The following is a 17,906-nucleotide window of genomic DNA, read 5'->3' as shown; positions in this document are numbered from 1 at the left end:
TTTAAAAAAAGATGCCATGGTAGGTTGCGAGACAGTAGTGAGGTTATATTTGTATATTTTTGTGCTACTTTTGTGTATAACATCTGTGAGTCAATGACCTTTAAGGTGAGGAACGCCATCAATGTAGGGCTGAGGTGGTGGTCCAGGGCTATTCAAAAGAATTCACCTTGCAAGAGAGTATTTGATACGATAGAGGATTTCACATAGCATCAGATTGATCTTTGCAGTATCATAATTTATTATTATTTATAGTGATGCCACATTTTGGTGATTTGAGACAGTCATGGTTCCTGTGTAGTGGTTTCAGGCCTCAGGTTTGGCTATTTTTGCCATCTATACATGTGGTTTGTGTCTGTTCAGTTTGCGGCCAGTGGACCATTTAAAAATAGACTTTGGCCTTGGTTTTTTACAACTACGACAAATATGAAAAAAAATAAATAGACAAAATTAGCCACAAATACCTCACTTACAGAGGGAGAAATGTCAATTAGTGGATGACCCTCTAACGAATCATTACTTTAATCCAAGCTCTTTGTTGAATGGGGGCCACACCATGGTCACATTTTGCCCTGAGAGGAGACATGAATTAACAAGTCTCTCAGATTGCACACTGCCTGTGCTGTCGCATTTTCTACCTTTCAGACAACTCTGCTGCGGGCCGCAGCACTTCTCTTGTGGTGAACGGCTGCTGCTACAGAGTATGCACTGGCAGGAAGTGAGTCCAAACATTACAGGAAGTGCACATAAATGTGTGCTTATAGAAGACTGCCACAGCATAGATTCGACATGCGATGAAACCACCTGAGCTCACTCTTTTTCCGTTAAAACACATTACTGAGAGAATCTAGGAGGGTGAGTGAAGTAGTTTGATAGCATGTCACAGAGTCTTTTACTGAGCTGATTTCAAAAAAGAAAGTAAAGAGATGCATATGCACATCCATAGTATTCTATGTTTCTTAAGGCAGAATCTTATTACAGATTACATATTATATTATTACAGATACAAATTCCTCAGTAATATGATGAAATAATACTGTGGATCAACTGGCACATACCTAAAAGAGCCTCACCATCTTTGGATATCAGCTTTTGGCAGGCCTTATGAGCCTTTAAGGGTATTCCTAGTTTCCCCTTGATCACAGTTGTCACTACCTCCAAATGTGGTTGGAAATCACATTCTGTTACGCAATCGAATAGAGATGCTATCAATATGCAGAAATTTTTCCATGCCTCCTACCTGCTTTAGATGCAGGTGCAGGCCTCTTTCATGTGAGCGAGCTCTGCCTTTTTTTTTGCCGCTGATGCTTACTCACGTACACTTTAATACAGTCTTTAACCAATTCAAATATCACCCATTTTTAAGTTTGTTATCAGCTTCTGCTGCTATGATGACATGCGCTATGATATTGGGGGAAAGGTCAGGGGAAACTATCTGCAGGGCAGAGCTGAGTGGCATGTGAAACAAGTCCTGCAGCGCTTTAGTGTAAAAACATTCACTGAAGAATGAGGCCTCAATGTGCAATACCTCGACATCTGTGCATTTTCCATATGATATTCATTTCCACTACACGAGGTCATACTTGTCCTGAAGTATGCCACACTATGATCATTTCAACAGTCCTAGTTGTGCTCTCATTTCACACAGTGCCTCTGCAGAGGCATATTTGGTTTCTTGTTCAACTAATTATGTCCAACAATGTCTGTGGTTCTGCACATCCCTCTAGGGCCCCATTCATATGTTTGGATATTACACCAGGTCATGAATGTCTCGAGGAAGGAAAGAAGAGACTATTGTGCAAGGTGGCTTTAAGACCAAGGATGGATGACAGGGTTGGATCTGATGGAGCATGTGGTGACATTTAGCCTAGATAAGATTGATAGTAGATTGTGCATAGACAGATGCACAGAACCAGTCCAAAGTACCCATTCTAATCTTAACTAATAATTTAAATGATAATAAAATATAATTTACAAGTGACATATACATGGTAAAGTTGTTTTAATATTGTGTTTCATGTGCAAGATATAGCAATTTACATTTTAAGGCATTTGGCTTTTACACTCAGTTGTCATGTACATACATTCATATTACAATGGCATGACTTTACAATCTGCAAAGAATGACAATAATGCTAATAGTTGTTGTTTTTTTTTTTTTACATTTAACACAACCAATGTCAAATATCACTCAACAAAAAACATTTTACTCTTCCTACTTGCTGTTGCTAATAATATTAAGCTTTATGATAAACCATTTAATAACAAAATACACTTGGTCACTGTCCAGCCATATATAGTTCCCAATCCGTGCTCTGCAGCATTTGGACATGGTAATGGAAAACAAAATGCATTAGGAACTGCCTCCTGGGTCCTGTCACTGCAGTGGTGGGGCTATGGAGAAAATTTCAGTCAATGCCACAATTTTTTGTGTCAAGCATTCGTTCCCAAACCTTTTTGGCTTGTGACCTCTTAAAAAGAAAGAATGTCGACTTGCAACCTGATCATCACTGGATGTAACCAGTTCAACCAGAGGGTGGTCTGAATAGATGAAGTTATTGAGTAATTTGCTAGAAAAATAGAAAAGAGAGGAAAATCTGTTTGTTTTTGTTCCTATCCTTTTAATCGCATCACAACCTCTCAGATTTATCTTGCAACCCCTTGTCTGGGTCCTGACCCCTGGGTTGGGAATCACTAATGAAAAGTAATCTGACCAGTCTACCTGTCTGAAAAGGTCCCTCCTGTACTGTGACCATGAAGCTCCTCAAGACACCGTCTTGTATTCTGAAGTGAGTTTATTCTTATTTCTACGACAATCTTTCAGAAAGTACTACTCTTCTTCTATGGAACATGTGAAACTTTGTCTTTACATTACCAAAGCATTGGGTTTAAGATATTAAACATAATGAAACATAATGCCCATTCCCTATCTACCTTTACATTTCAGTCTAGCTCTGAGTCTTCATCTATCTACTCTGATTAACATTGCACTGTGCAAAGAACAGTCAGCAGTAGAGCAGTCATCCAGCAGGTGTGAAGGTATTAGCAGTGTGTGCCCCTACAGGTCTGCACACTGAGGCTTCCGCGTGCCTGTCAGGCCAAGGTGCTCATCAAAGGAGTCATTTTCATTTCCAACCCAGGGCACCGAAAGCTGGCAGCCACTCTATCATCAAAACACCTCCCAAGGAGGAAATAAACCTAATAACTACAGCCAACACAAACACAGAGGAGGCGATGGGAACATCCTCAGCAACATGAATACGGGTCGAGGTTTTTAACACAGTGAGAAACGCCTGGAGTTGATGTTCATCTTGGTGAGGCCCAGGTGTTTGAGCGGGGTGGACAGAGCGAAGGCAGCCTTCATGGGGATGTCACACAGCAGGTCCGACTCCTCGCCACACTCCTCCAGCTCGTACGTTGCATCGTCCAGCATCTCCTTATGGCGGCCGCACACCTGCTCCACTTTCAGCCGGTGGATCTCCCCACGCAGACGGATCAGCTGACGGGCCAGACGGTTGTCCTGAATTTGCATCTCCCTCTGAGGAGGGAGCAGGGGTGAGAGGTTGGGGGTTGGGGTCAGGGAAGAGAAGGGAGGTGGAAGAGAAAATGAGCACCAGTGAGATACACTGTATATGTGGAAGTTGGATTTGGATGGCTCTCATCATAGTTTTTTTTCTTCTTAACACAGTGTGGAAATCACTGGCATGACTATACAGGCTGCAGCCTGAGGCCTTGAGAAAACAGACAAATATTGTTTCACAAACTGTTTAGGCTGCTCAGGACTGCATGAAGTCGATCATGCTATCCCCTAATTTAAGGCAGGCATTCCTGCAGAGCAGATCACTGACACCTGAGAGGTGAAGTTGAAAGATGGACATCTATTTCACACATGTGCGGATGGGGAACTTTGGAAATCATTTTCGTTTTGGAGCAAAGTTGGCAACTCTTTGCAACATTATCTACACTAAAATTAATATCCTTTTCATTATAATAGATCTTTGGGTAAAATCAAATGCTCAGGAGTCACTCACCAGCTCTTTTCTCAGAAACTCCAAAGCATCATCAATAGTATCAAAGCCACAGATGTTGCGCACAACCACGTCTGAGTTCTCATTTCTCACAGTCGCGGGCATGGAAACGACTTCAGAGTCCGGACTGTCTGCCGAATAACTCTCCGTCCACGTTCGACTCTGCACCCGCTCCTGCCACTCCAGATAGGAAGGTCTGCGAGTCTGTAACTTCAGCTTTTCTGTAAGTGCTTTCACGCTGTCCAGATCCTCCGTGCCTCCCTCGGAGGACTCGTCTCCAAACGCTTTAAAATCCATCGGCGCAGTGATGAATGCAGTCCTTGGGAATTGACGTTATGTTCGCTTGCTGGATTGGCAGCTTGGCTGTTAGAGCGCAACAGGTCCTCGCCTGCTTTATAGAGGGAAAAGCAGCAGTGACCGCCCATCCCGCAGGGGACAGAGAGGCTGGACAGTTTATAGGCTTTTCTTAATGTAAGGAAGCCAGATTTCCTTGAGCTTCCTCGGGGCCTTACAACAAAGTCGCTTACAGCAGTGTCGCTTTGTCACATATTGATTGAATATACAAAATAAAGGTGCAGGCATAATTTCAATCAAATACAATTACTTTGGAATTTGGAGTCAAATGCGATTAGATAGTGTAGGTTACTCTGCTTCCACTACATCTTTTAGGCTACTTTTTAATTATTATTTTGATCACAAATTCAGTGGCGAAAAGTAACTAAGTATACTAAAAATTTGAAGTATTTGCACTTTCCATGAGTATTTTGTTACTTTGTACTTCTACTTCACCAGTGGTGCAGAAGTCTTCAGATTCTATACTAAAGTAAACGTAACATTACAACAGTGTAGAAATACTCCGTCACAAGTAAAAGTCCTGCATTCAAAGTCTTACTTAAGTAAAAACACAGAAGTAAAGGAAAGCACTTAAAGAATTAAATGTAAAAGTAGCTGACTGTATGTTGTCTACCCTATATTACATTACAGGCTTATTATTACTGATATATTCATGTGTAAGAAGCATTTTTATGTTGTAGCTGGTCCATGTGGAGCTGTTATAGTAAAGTACAGTACATTAGTAAATGTAGGCTACTTACATTCCAACACTGTAGGCCTACTGCAGTGCATTTCAGAGGGAAAGATTGTACTTTTTCCAAGGAGTACATTTATCTTAGTGCTTTAGTTACTAATTTTGTAAATAAATATGTTACATACAAAACGTATCAACTTACAAAACACGATGCATAAAATACAACAACAGTGTTAAAAAATAATATAGAATATAAAATGCTCCACCTCGACCAGCTACAACATTAAGATGCTGCGTGCACTCTTGTACATCAGTAATACCAACACAATAACATAATACAGCCTACACAGAATAATATAATAGGCTTAGTTTAAAAGGGGGCATTCTTGCATATGAGTAGCCTACTTTTACTTTGAATAGGCCACTTGCTGATGATATGTAGGCTGCAATTTCCTAAACTATTGAATGTAGAGCCTTTATGTAATTTTTGTAATTGAGTATTTTCACACTGCTACCTCTGCTTAAGTAAAAGGCTCAGACTCTCTTCCACCATGGCACTGAGCCAAAAAATAACGTTGACAGGCGGGTGGCGATTTAGAGCATCGTTGTACGTTTGAGTGTGCTGCCACCTAGTGGTCATATATTATACCACACGCCCATCACTGATGCCCACACACACACACACACACACTGTACAAAACTTTTTTACCAGCAATATGTGACACTCAGTAATGCTGTTTTTCAGGAAATGTGCACTTCCGTCTTTTGTCGCTTCAAGCAACACATCTTCGTCTCCAGAGCAGCGTCGCGCTCAGCCACCTGCGCGTGAGGGGGTGTAGGGCCTGGCCATGTTGTGAACCAAATGACTATTTATAGACTCCTTATAGCCAAACAAACACAGCGGAACTGCAGTACCCAACCGTCTGCGTGAGCACAGGAGGGAGTTTACTTTCTTTTTCTCACAAGAGAGGCGAGGGAGCGATTTGAAGCCACTTGTGCAGTGAGACGTCCAGCAGCGGAGGGTTTGTTGGTTTGTGACGGGGGGTGGAGGGGAGGTGATGGAATTTTCTGAGCACATCAAGACCGCCAATGTGGAGGATGTTGTCCTCCGCCAGCCGCTACACCCACCGAGCAGAGGCACACTGTGCATAACGGGCCACCACCTGCTCTTCTCGGACCGGGAAGAGGGCAGCTCTCGGCAGGTTTTACTGCTCCTCAGGAACATCGATGCCATTGAGAAAAGGTGAGGGAGGAGGCCTGAGAAGTGGCAGGTCATCACTGCAACAATATACATCTTCTCGAATAGTTCAGTTGATCATGAAATGAAGATGTAAAACAACAGCACACAGTGATTTGCTTCCATTTGTTTCCAAATTGCCAAAAACATGACACATGTTTAAACAGAATACAACAGGCCTACAGCCTTTGTCATGTATGTGATACAAATACTAATTACAGCACATAGGGGCTGAAGGGGTTTATTGATATTTTTAGCACTTATTTATTCTAAGGATTGTAGTCACAAACTTGGTCATGGTCAAACAAATAACCACACTAATCAACATAACTAATCAACACCAAACTGTATCTACTGTGCCAGTGAATGCTCCAATGTCTAATTAATGTCTAATTCCATTATTCCTCAAATCTGTTTAACCAGTGTGGAAAACCTTTTGGCCTATTCCGGCCTCTTCTCTAATGCAGGCCGCAGTGAAAGGTTGGACATCATTTGTTGCCATGTGTCTGCTGTGTGCTGCTCTTATTGCCCACAGTGCTGAAATAGGAAATTTGCTAACACGATTACAGCAACTCTCTTTTCTCATCACCTTTCTCTCACACACACACACAGACACGGTGTGTTGTGTTGCTTGCTACTAACAGCCTTTTCTTAGCTTCGTGAAAGCCTAAGTAGTAGAGGCTTCACCCCCCGTTTGTCAGCAAGAGAAAGCCCCCTCCCACACACAGCCCAGCTGACTGGGTTCGCCTTCCTTTTCTGCTGCAAGTCATACTTTCTGCACTGCTGGAGTCAAAACATGGGGGGTTGAGGGGGGAAGTGGACACAGGCGGGTACTAGGGTTAGGGTTCCATTCCAAGAATCATAGTAGTGTGTGTGTGTGTGTGTGTGTGTGTTTGTGTGTAGGATATCTGGATCTTCAGGGACGATTACCATTAAGTGTAAAGATCTGCGTGTGCTCCAGCTTGACATCCCAGGCATGGAGCAGTGCCTCAACATTGCACGCTCTATTGAGGTATAATAAATTATCTAATAATCCTACTAAGCCCTAAAACAAAAAAGCACACATGCATAAGGAAATCAGTATTCAGTCTTATGATTGGATCTTACATTTTTTCTCTGAAAACAGAATTTCTCATTATTTCCTCCTTTCCCTCATCTGTGCTTGAGATCTGATAACGTTCTCTTTTGATGTCTTACAACGGTCTCTTTCTCTAGACCCTGTCCTGCCTGGACGGTGTGTCAGAGATGTATCCTTTCTTTTACAGACCTTCTGATCTCAGACTGCAGGACCAGTGGGGTCTCTCATCCCCTGAAAAGGACTACAGTCAAATGAAGGAGCTCGTAAGCAACATATTTACCTCTGTATCATATAAACTTGTTTCGGCTGTACAGGAATGCAATCCCACATGTATAAAACATATATACACACACACACACACACAGTCTCACTGGAAACTTTTACTAACAGTGATCCAACAACCACATGACAGGAAAATGCCAGGGAAACTGAATGTGGGGGGTCAAGATTCAGGATATCCCTGTTGCTTAGCTTTCATTTGTTTTCTTTAACTTCTGAATGTGTTGCACACAGCCTGAATTGATGCTTGATAGACAGACACCTTCCTCTGATTAGCATGGTGCTATGGTAAAGGGGTGGACCCTGAGGGCAGCATTGTTGAGTGTGTTTAATGGGAACAATGTTCCCAGAACATCTGGGATCTCTGTAGTTTCCATCAGGCACGGCTGGTGGCTGTTCTTCACCCAGAAGAAACTGGTTGGAACTTGCGTGTCTACACACAGCCGTCCTGCTGATTCCTGCCACTTCCATGGGAGTTAAGCTGTTCTGTGCCTTTGCCAACTGCAAATTGTGAACTGTAACAATTCATTGTTCTTAAAGAAAATGCATTATGTGGTTGAGATTTGTCAAATGGAGTTTAAAAGGAACAGTTTGACATTTTGGGAAATACACTTGTTCGCTTTCTTGCTGAGAGTTAGAGGAGAAGATTGGTACCACTTTCATAAGTGTCTGTTAAATGTAAAGCTACAGCCAGGAGACGGTTATCTTATCTTAAACATCTCATTTTGGTGTTATGTTATGTCTACATCTATATGAAGTGACAAATGAATGAACAATTCAGCAGTGAACAAGTGCTATGTGCAGAGGAAGGTGGACCCACCCATGTTAGAGCTGTTTCCTGTAACTTTAGTATCCTTTTCACATAAAGCCATTACAGACCAAGCAGGGTGGTAAACACGAATGAGCTGTGTGCAGTTTACTGACAAAGGTTTACATGACTTGTGTGTTAAAGTTCAAATTGTGACCACTTATTGTGTAGTGTGTCACTGTGACTAGCCCTCATCATCCTCTCTCTCCTCTGTTTGCAGCATGATAGGTGGAGACTGAGCACTGTGAACAGAGACTACTCAGTGTGTCCCTCTTACCCTCCAGCTGTCATCGTCCCCAAGAACACAGACGATGACATGCTAAAGAAGGTGGCCAAATTCCGACAGGGAGGACGCTTCCCTGTCCTCTGCTACTACCACAGGAAGAATGGCATGGTGAGGTGCTCTTTATGTGTCTCCACTGCTAGCCTGCTGTTCACACATGCAACCAAACAATTCTAATCAAACTTTTTCAGGTAATCATGCGTAGCAGTCAGCCGCTGACGGGAGCCAATAGGAAGCGCTGCAGAGAAGACGAGCAACTCCTCCAGGCTATGATTGACAGCTCAGACAGAGGTTACATTATTGACACACGCTCCAGCCAGCAGGCGCAGCAGGCCTGGATAACAGGCGGAGGGTTTGAGTCCAAATCGTGTTATAGCAGCTGGAAGAGACTGCACAGACAGATGGAAAGGTGTGTGTGTATGTGAAAAGTTTTTAGTGGGAATGGATGCTGTCCACCATTTTATGATACTGATCTGTCCCATCAAACTAACCTCCTTCACCTCAGTGTCTTCATATGTGTTTACAGAGGTAAAGCACTGCAGGAGAGTCTAATTAAACTGGTGGAGGCCTGTGGTGACGAGTCCCATTATATGGACCGCTGGCTCAGTAAGCTTGAGAATTCAAAGTGGCTGTCTCACGTCCAAACTGCTCTGTCAACTGCTGGCCTGCTGGCAGAGTGTGTGGAGAGGTAGGAACTACCTGTCCACACTCTGTGGTGTCTGTGGTGGGATTACAGTTGGTGTGCACTTATATCTCGTTTGTGTAACTGCAAACTGTATGCAGAGCTCTGTGCAAATAACCCTTTTGAAGATTTTTTTCACTTCACAGGAGGATCGTAAAATCCACAATTATAATGTGTGCATAGTGTAATAATAACATGTTATTAATTGAATCTGTACACAACACAAATAGAGTAAATTTGGGACATGCAAGCTGCAACACCTGTATCAGCTGTATCACCTTTATCTAACCAGGAAAGTCAAAAGCATATTCTTGTCTATAGGGACAGTCCGGCACAAGATATTTGCCTCATAATGTAACATTGGGGGGAAAGGAAAGCAAAAAACAAAACATAAAATAAAACATTCTGTTAAAAGACAGTAAAATACCACAGGCATAGGCTGGACATGCATGTAAGGACCTGAGGATAGCATACCAAGTAATGCGAGCACCAACGAAGACACCTCTAAAACATTTAAGACCTGACAGCAGCATTAATAGAGGGGCTTCTATAATTACTTTGCTTAGAAATAAATGCATGTATGCCTTTTTCTTATACATGAGGCGGAACAGAACTGTAGCATATCTATTGGTTTTGTCCAGGGACGGTCATTCAGTTCTAGTTCACGGCTCTGAAGGGACAGACTCCACTTTGCTCATCAGCACTCTGGCTCAGCTCATCATGGACCCATGCTGCCGCACACTGGAGGGCTTCCTGGCTCTGCTGGAGAGGGAGTGGGTACAGGTGAGTGTGTGTGTGTGTGTGTGTGTGTGTGTGTGTTGAAATATTGGAAAATGTTAAAATGTCTAATTTGCAAAGACTTGTGGGAATACATCTTGGACATAGGTCATAGAAAAAATAAAAGATACAAATAGGACCTCAAAATAGATAGAGACACTTAGTATCAGTAGCACAGATTCACTTCATAAAAAAAATAGGGTATATATTTTTTTTATTTATTATTAAATACTGACTACTTATTATTAAATACAGACTGCAGAATTTTCGCACAGCTTTGTATGGCTCACAAATAACTGAAAGTTTCTGTGTGTGAAATCATTTTTGGTGTTACAAAAGCTTATCCTGTTAAATAAAGCTCAAGTCCAGAGTGAGAGCATATTGAATTTAGTTACTTTTAACATTTGCAGTTTTGTCCACAGTTTTTCAAGCACAATCTCACATGTGGTTATGACCAAATATCTTGCTAAAAGGAAATTGCTCCACAGTCTACCCATAAGAGGAAATGCCTTAAGATAATAGTGAAAGATTCACTCAGCTGCATGTAGCAGTCATGGATTTAACAAAACGCGCATCTCTTCCCCTTTTGCCCCTGGCGACTCTGTTTCCAAATGTTTCCCTTCTCCCAAACAACTCTACATCCACTTCAGTATTTCTCAAAACTTTACAGGAGTGGCATTACAAGTCACAGCCAAAAAGATATCATCTTTATATATCTTATAATCCACAGGCGCTCACTGTTTGTAAGGTCTTTTTAAGCACTACTTTGAGCGTTCTTAGCTTTAAAAAAAAAAGAAAGAAAAAACGTCCACACAAGAACCATGAAACAATATTTTCAATTTTACAGACCAACCAAATAACCAACCAACAATGAACATTAACACTGATATTGCATGTTCATTTAAAACAGAAGATAAAATCATGTGGAGGAAAATAGTTGTTCATGCTTTAGAGTTAGTCAAATAGACAAGACGGAAGTACATTGACCAACCAAGTAGTACAAAGTGATCGATAAGATAAATGATAAGAGTAACTGTCTCACCATTGCCAAAATGTAAAAGTTTAAATAACACAGGAAATAAGTAGCATAATAATCTCTGGAATTCTTTCCAGGCAGGACACCCATTCCAGCAGCGATGTGCCCACTCGGCCTACTCCCATGCTCGTCTCCAGCAGGAGTCCCCGGTCTTCCTGCTGCTGCTGGACTGTGTGTGGCAGCTGTGGCGTCAGTTCCCCCTGGCACTGGGCTTCTCAGAGGCGCTGCTCCTGAGGCTGGCGAGTGAGGCCTACGCGTCTGACTATGGCACCTTCCTGTGCAACAGCCATAAGCAGAGGTCAGTCGTACTTCTCAGTGTGCGTGGACTTTGGGAATTGATGGCTGACACAAAACCCAACAGTTTTCATTCTTCCAAACTAATCTTTATCTTTACATCCAATGTGTTAGTTACCTTCCACCTCACGCTTCCCTCGCAGGTGTGCTCTAGGAGTGACGGAGAAGACTCACTGTTTGTTCCAGGCCCTGTTGAGGCCCAGGGAGAGAGATTACTACTCGAACCCCCTGTATGAGCCCACTGAGCTAGCAATCTGGCCCTCAGTCCACCCTCAGTCCCTGCAGCTTTGGAGAGGTAAGCTTTGATTGGCACATGTGTTTAAACGTTTCACGTTTTTGACCTGTGGCTAGTATCAGCAGTGATGCTCATTCTATATTGTCGCCTCTAATGTAATCACAGCGCTTTCATTATTTAGTGTTGCTAGCTTTGATGATTCTAGGGTTTTATTGACGTGTCGGTGCTGACTCAAGCCCATGTCCGATCCTCAGGCTTTTTTCTGAGGTGGACCCAACAGGCTCGGCACCTTGAAGAGGCTCAGGAGGAAATAAGGAACATGGTCATTGAGTGGGGGAAACTGGCACTCAGCTGATGTCCTTTCAGTATATGAACAAGTGAAGATGGTCAGCCTGAACATGTTCTAAGGAGAAATGTTACCAATGCGCAATGCCTTTTCACTGTGGAATTGTTATTTCAGATTTCTTAACAACCTGCTGTGTTTTAATGTACAGTTTTTCATTTTAAGTAATTTTATTCTTTCATAAAAATAGAAAAAAATGTAATTGTTGACATTATTTGAGGATGTTTAGCACTGTATATTTTTCACACCATATTTTAGTTTTTTAAAAACTACTTAAGGAGTGTTATATTTGTTATATTTTCTCTGTTTTGCATAATTTCAATGGGGTAATTATTTTCTGAAATATATTCACTCATGAATATTATCAATAGAGGAAGGCTGTATAACTGACACACCTCCCAGTCCTGTTAAGCTCAGCTAAACACTCTTCACAATACAAATCCCTGCGCACAGCAAGTCAGCATGTTCTGCACACACGGAGCTTTGCAAGCTGGAGACTGTAGTCCTGTTCAGTCAAGAGCCACAAGCCCTGGTGATTATACAAAGTGGACAAGAACCACATAGCCCAGCATGACTTTCTACGCCTGCTTATTTATCCAGTGGTTGCTGAATGAACTGAAACGGTGACCAATCAGATGGTAATGTTAACACTTTAACACTTAAATGCCTCGAAAACCGTCTTATCAGCTCTTATGTCGTGATTTAGTTTAGAGGAATGGTTTTGGATTTACTGTTTAAGTTGCATCGCCTGGTTTTGGACCAAGAATCATCTGTCTGGGATTTCTGATTTTGTCAGGACACAGGTAAAAATTATTTTCTGTATCCTATTTAAGTTCAACTTGTGTCTGTAATGTTATTTTAACACAACAACTAATGATTATTACCCAGATGTAGAAGCTCTGTGTCATCAGTATGGTCTGGTCAAGTTCAATTTAACTTTTCGCAGGACTGCTACTGGACATGCAACCGGCTGTGCTGGGCCTGTTTTGCCGAGGTTGTCTTAGTAGGGCGCGGAGTTTGCCCGGTCGCAGCTTCAGCTGTTTGCCCAGGCAGATGAGCAGATGGAACAGCCAGGAGACCTCCGGCCCCCTACCTCCGCAGGAAAACCCCCGGGTCCTCATCACGGGTAATGCAAATTTTCTTCTGTCATGAGCTCATAATAGCTCCTTCCTCCTGACATTTATTTATTCAGGTAAAGATGGACTTTTCCACTGCTACCCAAACACTGAACCTGTGAAGCTGCCATTATTTTCTACCACTTTCACTGTGCAGCCACTGTTTTGTACTGTTGGTCACAGAGCAGTTACAACAGGGGCTGAGTGCCTTGCTGAAAGGTACATTTTAAGGGAGCTGAGAGAGTTACTCACATCATTTCCAAGAAGATCCCTATGTTTTTAACTTAAATACAATGCAAGAGTGTTCTTAGGAAAGATTCATATTGTGGCATCAACAGCATTAGTTGAATACTACAGACGCATGTGCTGTCGTTTTTTTGTCCGTTCGAGTTGTTTTCACTATGCACCAGCAGCAGGACCCCATTTTGACTCATCACAATAGGGTGCGTACAGACAGTGCTGGTGACATAAAAGAGCTAATGAGTGACTGTGGGGAGAATAATAGCCTGCTGTCACTTTTTGTCCCAGGACTCGGCTTTGGCACAAACAAAAAGCTGAAGCACGGTGCACCAAAAACATTGATTTCATTTTCATACCAAGCTCCAAACATTGGCTTGTTTTCTCTGGACAGATAAAATATTCAACTTTGTCTCTGTATGCAGGTGGTCTTGGGCAGTTAGGTGTGGGACTCGCACATATATTGAGGTAAGATATGTAGAAATTCCTGAGACATTGAAGTTGGTCAAAATGTTTGAAATTTGAATCATATCTATATTAATTTCTAGGAAACAGTACGGAACAGAGAATGTAATCCTGTCAGACATTAAGAAGCCTCCACCTCATGTTTTCAGCAGTGGTATGCAAAACCAAATTCAAGTTTCTTTCACTTTGTGTGCTCTTTTTTTACTCACACAATTGACATTATTTTCCATTTGACACTAAATTGAATGTACAGCTTATTTTCTTGCTCTTTAAATCATTAGTTTTCTTTGAATTGATCTTTCCACCTTCTTCTCTTTTCCCATTAGGCCCATTTGTATACGCTGATGTGTTGGACTACAAACTTCTCAGAGAACTGATTGTAAATAATCGTATCACTTGGCTGGTCCACTACAGTGCTCTGCTTAGTGCTGTGGGCGAGGCTAATGTGGCTTTGGCACGCAAGATCAACATCACAGGTCTGCTGAATACACACACCATTTACATGTACCACCTTTTTAGGGATTATTGTGTTTAAACTCCACTTTGATGTTCTTCTGTCCATCTAGGCCTTCATAATGTGCTGGACTTGGCCCTAGAGAACTGCCTGCGCATCTTTGTCCCCAGCACCATTGGGGCGTTCGGTCCCTCCTCTCCACGTGACCCGGCCCCTGACCTCTGTGTCCAAAGACCTCGAACCATCTACGGCGTTTCCAAAGTGCATGGAGAACTGATGGGGGAGGTGGGTCAATCGTAAAGCTATCTTAAAATGCACACGCATACACATGCACCTAGTATTCTCATACATCAATTTGCTAAATCTTGTGGCATCTCAATATTCTTTACGTCTTTTTCTTTAGTATCTCCATCATAAATATGGTCTGGACTTCCGCTGCCTACGTTACCCAGGTGTGATATCAGTCAACACACCACCTGGAGGAGGAACAACAGGTATTGTATCACTTGACATCTGCATATGCCACATAGATTCAGTGCAATCAGCTCGATGTTATGGACTAAGCACTCCGGACCTCTGTCTTCACAGACTACGCAGTTCAAATCTTCCACGATGCTCTCAGCACAGGTCACCATGAGTGCTACCTGCGGCCCGACACCCGTCTTCCCATGATGCATATCTCTGACTGCCACCGTGCCACAGTAGAGTTCATGCAGGCTCCAGAGTGCCAGCTGTCCCTGCGTACCTACAACATTGCTGCCATGAGCTTCACTCCAGAAGAGGTGGCCCAAGAAATCCGCAAGCATCTTCCTCACCTCAAGGTCACCTACAATCCCGACTCTGTCCGCCAGACCATCGGTACGGCTCAACACATGTGGCACACACACCTACATACTAAACCTGTGTTGGATGATACATCTTTGCAATGTTTTCAGTCCGTTAAAAAATTATACTAGTTGGCAAAATGTGGGTCCAACTGACATGACACAAATCTATATTTAAAGATTATATTGATAGAGGCTAATAAACCATTGGTCCAATTTTCTTAAAAATTATAATAAATTAAATTTGACTTTCTCATGCATTTCTTTTGCATTTGTATTCTGGCACGGAGAATCAGAAATACTTTATTGATCCCCGAGGGGAAACTTTTCTCGTCTTTTACGAGAAAGAGAAGCAGCAACGGCAACAGGCAGCATGCATGTTGGCGCATGCGCACTCAGAAATTACAATAGCTTGTTGGGGATTGTTATTAAAGTGCGTGACGTTTTAAGAAAAAGCTAAATCTCTAAGGTTTTGGGGGTCTCGTGGTTTTTTCTTGAATGGACCTGAAAGCGATGAGTTTTTACTTGAAGTTTTATCTTGTTTTATTTTGAAATTATTTGTGGGATTGATATTGCTATCTTTAATTAAAACTGATGTGATGGAAGGAATGTAATCATCTCGCTTGTCACTTTGCAGCAGACAGCTGGCCCGTGAGGTTTGATGACTCCAATGCCAGGAGAGACTGGGGCTGGGCACCAGCCTTTGGGCTTGAGGAGCTGGTGACAGACATGCTGCACTCCATTCGAGACAAGAGGACAAACGAGGGTTTGCCAGTCAGCTAGCGAAACCTGCTCCACAAAGACTGACCAATGCCCTCCCCCTGACTTTTCTTCAGCCTGCATTTACCAGCAATACACTTCCTTTCATTTCACTTTCACAGGTTGTCAACCAGTATCCTCTGTTACTCTGGAACATTACAGCAATGAGCCAGGCACTGTTTGTAAAGTAGGAATTCTCTGTCAGAACCTCTCAATATACAGTGGACAGTGAGACATACACATGCACTCAAACACACATATATCAGTCTTTTTCAGGGAATCATATACTGTCAAACCTTCTCTTCATCTTTGTTTTTTTTTAATTGTTATCATGGTACAAGTATCACTTTACACATACAGGTATGTTGCCTCAGATGGAACAGAAAAATACTTTTCTGTTAAACCTTTAGAGATTTCCAAATGTCATGTTAATCACACCCAAGGACACAATAGTCTGTTATAATGTCTATTAAAATGTCTAATACAATATGGACCAGTTGCACATTTAGAGTAACAAATCTGTTGTACACTTTGACTCCAGGATCATCTGGAATGGCTGGCTCAGTTAACTCTGGACTGCATTGACTCATCATGTATTCTGGCTGTTTTAAAAGGCAGTGTTTTATGCTGTGGCATCTAACAGGAAGCCTTTATTTTACTTTTTGCCAGCAGTGTGATTTTGGTTATGAACGAGTACCAATAACAAATTAAGCCTTATTTACTGTAGATTACTTTTGAAAATAATGTATAAAAATGCAGTGTACTTTGAATCAGACTTTGAATAATAAAAATGTTACTTACCCAAACATCTGTGATTATTGTAAATTGTTGAACTTCATGTATTCTACATGTAGAATATAGAGACTTTTTTACCACTGAGTGGGCCATGATGATGTTTGGGATGATGCTGACAACAATGTATTGATTATGGTGGTAACTAGGTACAATTTTGAGGTACTTTTTATTTCCATTTTAAACTATGTAATACTACTTTACTACATGTCAAAGATAATTTGCAAAGATAATTGCAAATTCGGATTTTACATACGAAACACACTATCAACAAATAAAATATGATGCATTGTTATAGCACGGACCTAGCAGTTTGTGAAGTAGTTAAAATTGATCTATAATACTATAACACTCAGGGGGAATTCAGCATAATGAGTACTTTTACAAGTATATTGCTGACTTTCACTGTTTTATTTTATTCATAAAGAGTTCAGGATTTATCATTCTCCTCGAGAGATGGCGGAAAAGGAGTCAGGCAATTTTGAGGGGCGATTGCCGGAAAGAGTATATCTTGATTATGTGTGTTACATGCTGAGGCCATGTGAGAGAGCTCCTCTCAGATGTTTCTGCTGTCAGGAATAGGGACATGTTGCTGCAGTATGTAGAGGAGTCAAGAGATGTGGGAGGTGTGGGAAGGACAAGTGTAATATAGAGGAGTAAAAAGTGGAAAAAAGAGCAAGCAAAGTGTCTGCACTGTGAGGGAAATCACCACATGGGATCAGCACACTGTCCAAAAAGAATTAAGGAAGTAAAAGTGAATAAGATCAGAGCAGAAAAGGGATTGTCATACGCTGAAGCTGCTAAGAGAATGGAGAGAAATGGTGAAATGCAAAAGGAAAAGGAGGTGAAAAGGAATGGAGTTGATCAGAGCATCTCCATGGACAAAAAGCAATTTCTGGCATTCACTGCCATGGTTATAAATTGTGCTGCTGAAATAAAGGGCAAGTGATGGTGCTGGACGCTGCAAGGAGATTCTTGAACATTGTGGACATATTTAGAGAGGATCTAGATGTTACACTGAGGGAAGGAGTTGCGCCAACTCAGAAAATTGGGTCTGGACAATGGAATGAGTGGGATCACTTTGGGTGAACACTGTAAAGGGTTTACACTGTGAAGCAGTTACAATCCAGCAGATGGCGGTAATGCAACACTTATG

At 41.9% G+C, this 17,906-nt stretch overlaps 3 protein-coding genes across 7 annotated transcripts; 2 read left to right on the top strand and 1 right to left on the bottom strand.

Annotated features, from left to right (window-relative positions):
- Nucleotides 1-1,982: 1,982 nt before the first annotated feature.
- On the bottom strand, nucleotides 1,983-4,457 carry fam167b (family with sequence similarity 167 member B). The gene is made up of 2 exons (XM_044167941.1): nucleotides 4,029-4,457; nucleotides 1,983-3,535 (listed from the first exon to the last, which is right to left on the bottom strand). Exons 1-2 carry the CDS (start codon nucleotides 4,320-4,322, stop codon nucleotides 3,272-3,274), a joined length of 558 nt encoding a protein of 185 aa, XP_044023876.1. The 5' UTR covers nucleotides 4,323-4,457; the 3' UTR covers nucleotides 1,983-3,271.
- Nucleotides 4,124-12,784, top strand: zgc:154055 (uncharacterized protein LOC556036 homolog). Of its 4 annotated transcripts, XM_044167934.1 has the most exons (12): nucleotides 4,124-4,248; nucleotides 5,798-6,295; nucleotides 6,713-6,769; nucleotides 7,193-7,301; nucleotides 7,505-7,630; nucleotides 8,675-8,848; nucleotides 8,929-9,146; nucleotides 9,264-9,425; nucleotides 10,061-10,202; nucleotides 11,310-11,530; nucleotides 11,670-11,821; nucleotides 12,016-12,784. In XM_044167934.1, the coding sequence occupies exons 2-12, from the start codon at nucleotides 6,111-6,113 to the stop codon at nucleotides 12,114-12,116; spliced, it is 1,647 nt and encodes a 548-aa protein (XP_044023869.1). In that variant the 5' UTR covers nucleotides 4,124-4,248; nucleotides 5,798-6,110; the 3' UTR covers nucleotides 12,117-12,784. The 4 variants fall into 4 exon arrangements, with proteins under 4 accessions (XP_044023869.1, XP_044023870.1, XP_044023871.1 ...); XM_044167936.1 differs by lacking the exon at nucleotides 4,124-4,248 and having other exon boundaries at nucleotides 6,135-6,295; nucleotides 7,555-7,630; XM_044167935.1 differs by lacking the exons at nucleotides 4,124-4,248; nucleotides 6,713-6,769.
- On the top strand, nucleotides 12,766-16,764 carry tdh2 (L-threonine dehydrogenase 2). 2 transcript variants are annotated; one of them, XM_044167940.1, is made up of 9 exons: nucleotides 12,766-12,907; nucleotides 13,051-13,230; nucleotides 13,882-13,924; nucleotides 14,005-14,075; nucleotides 14,248-14,397; nucleotides 14,488-14,660; nucleotides 14,779-14,869; nucleotides 14,964-15,233; nucleotides 15,837-16,764. In XM_044167940.1, the coding sequence occupies exons 2-9, from the start codon at nucleotides 13,065-13,067 to the stop codon at nucleotides 15,980-15,982; spliced, it is 1,110 nt and encodes a 369-aa protein (XP_044023875.1). In that variant the 5' UTR covers nucleotides 12,766-12,907; nucleotides 13,051-13,064; the 3' UTR covers nucleotides 15,983-16,764. The 2 variants fall into 2 exon arrangements, with proteins under 2 accessions (XP_044023875.1, XP_044023873.1); XM_044167938.1 differs by lacking the exon at nucleotides 12,766-12,907 and having other exon boundaries at nucleotides 12,931-13,230.
- Nucleotides 16,765-17,906: the final 1,142 nt, after the last annotated feature.

Source organism: Siniperca chuatsi, linkage group LG15 (genome assembly GCF_020085105.1).
Source record: "Siniperca chuatsi isolate FFG_IHB_CAS linkage group LG15, ASM2008510v1, whole genome shotgun sequence".
Taxonomy (NCBI): Eukaryota; Metazoa; Chordata; class Actinopteri; order Centrarchiformes; family Sinipercidae; genus Siniperca; species Siniperca chuatsi.
The sequence above is the reverse complement of the archived record's forward strand: the minus strand, read 5'-3'. Positions and strand labels throughout refer to the sequence as shown.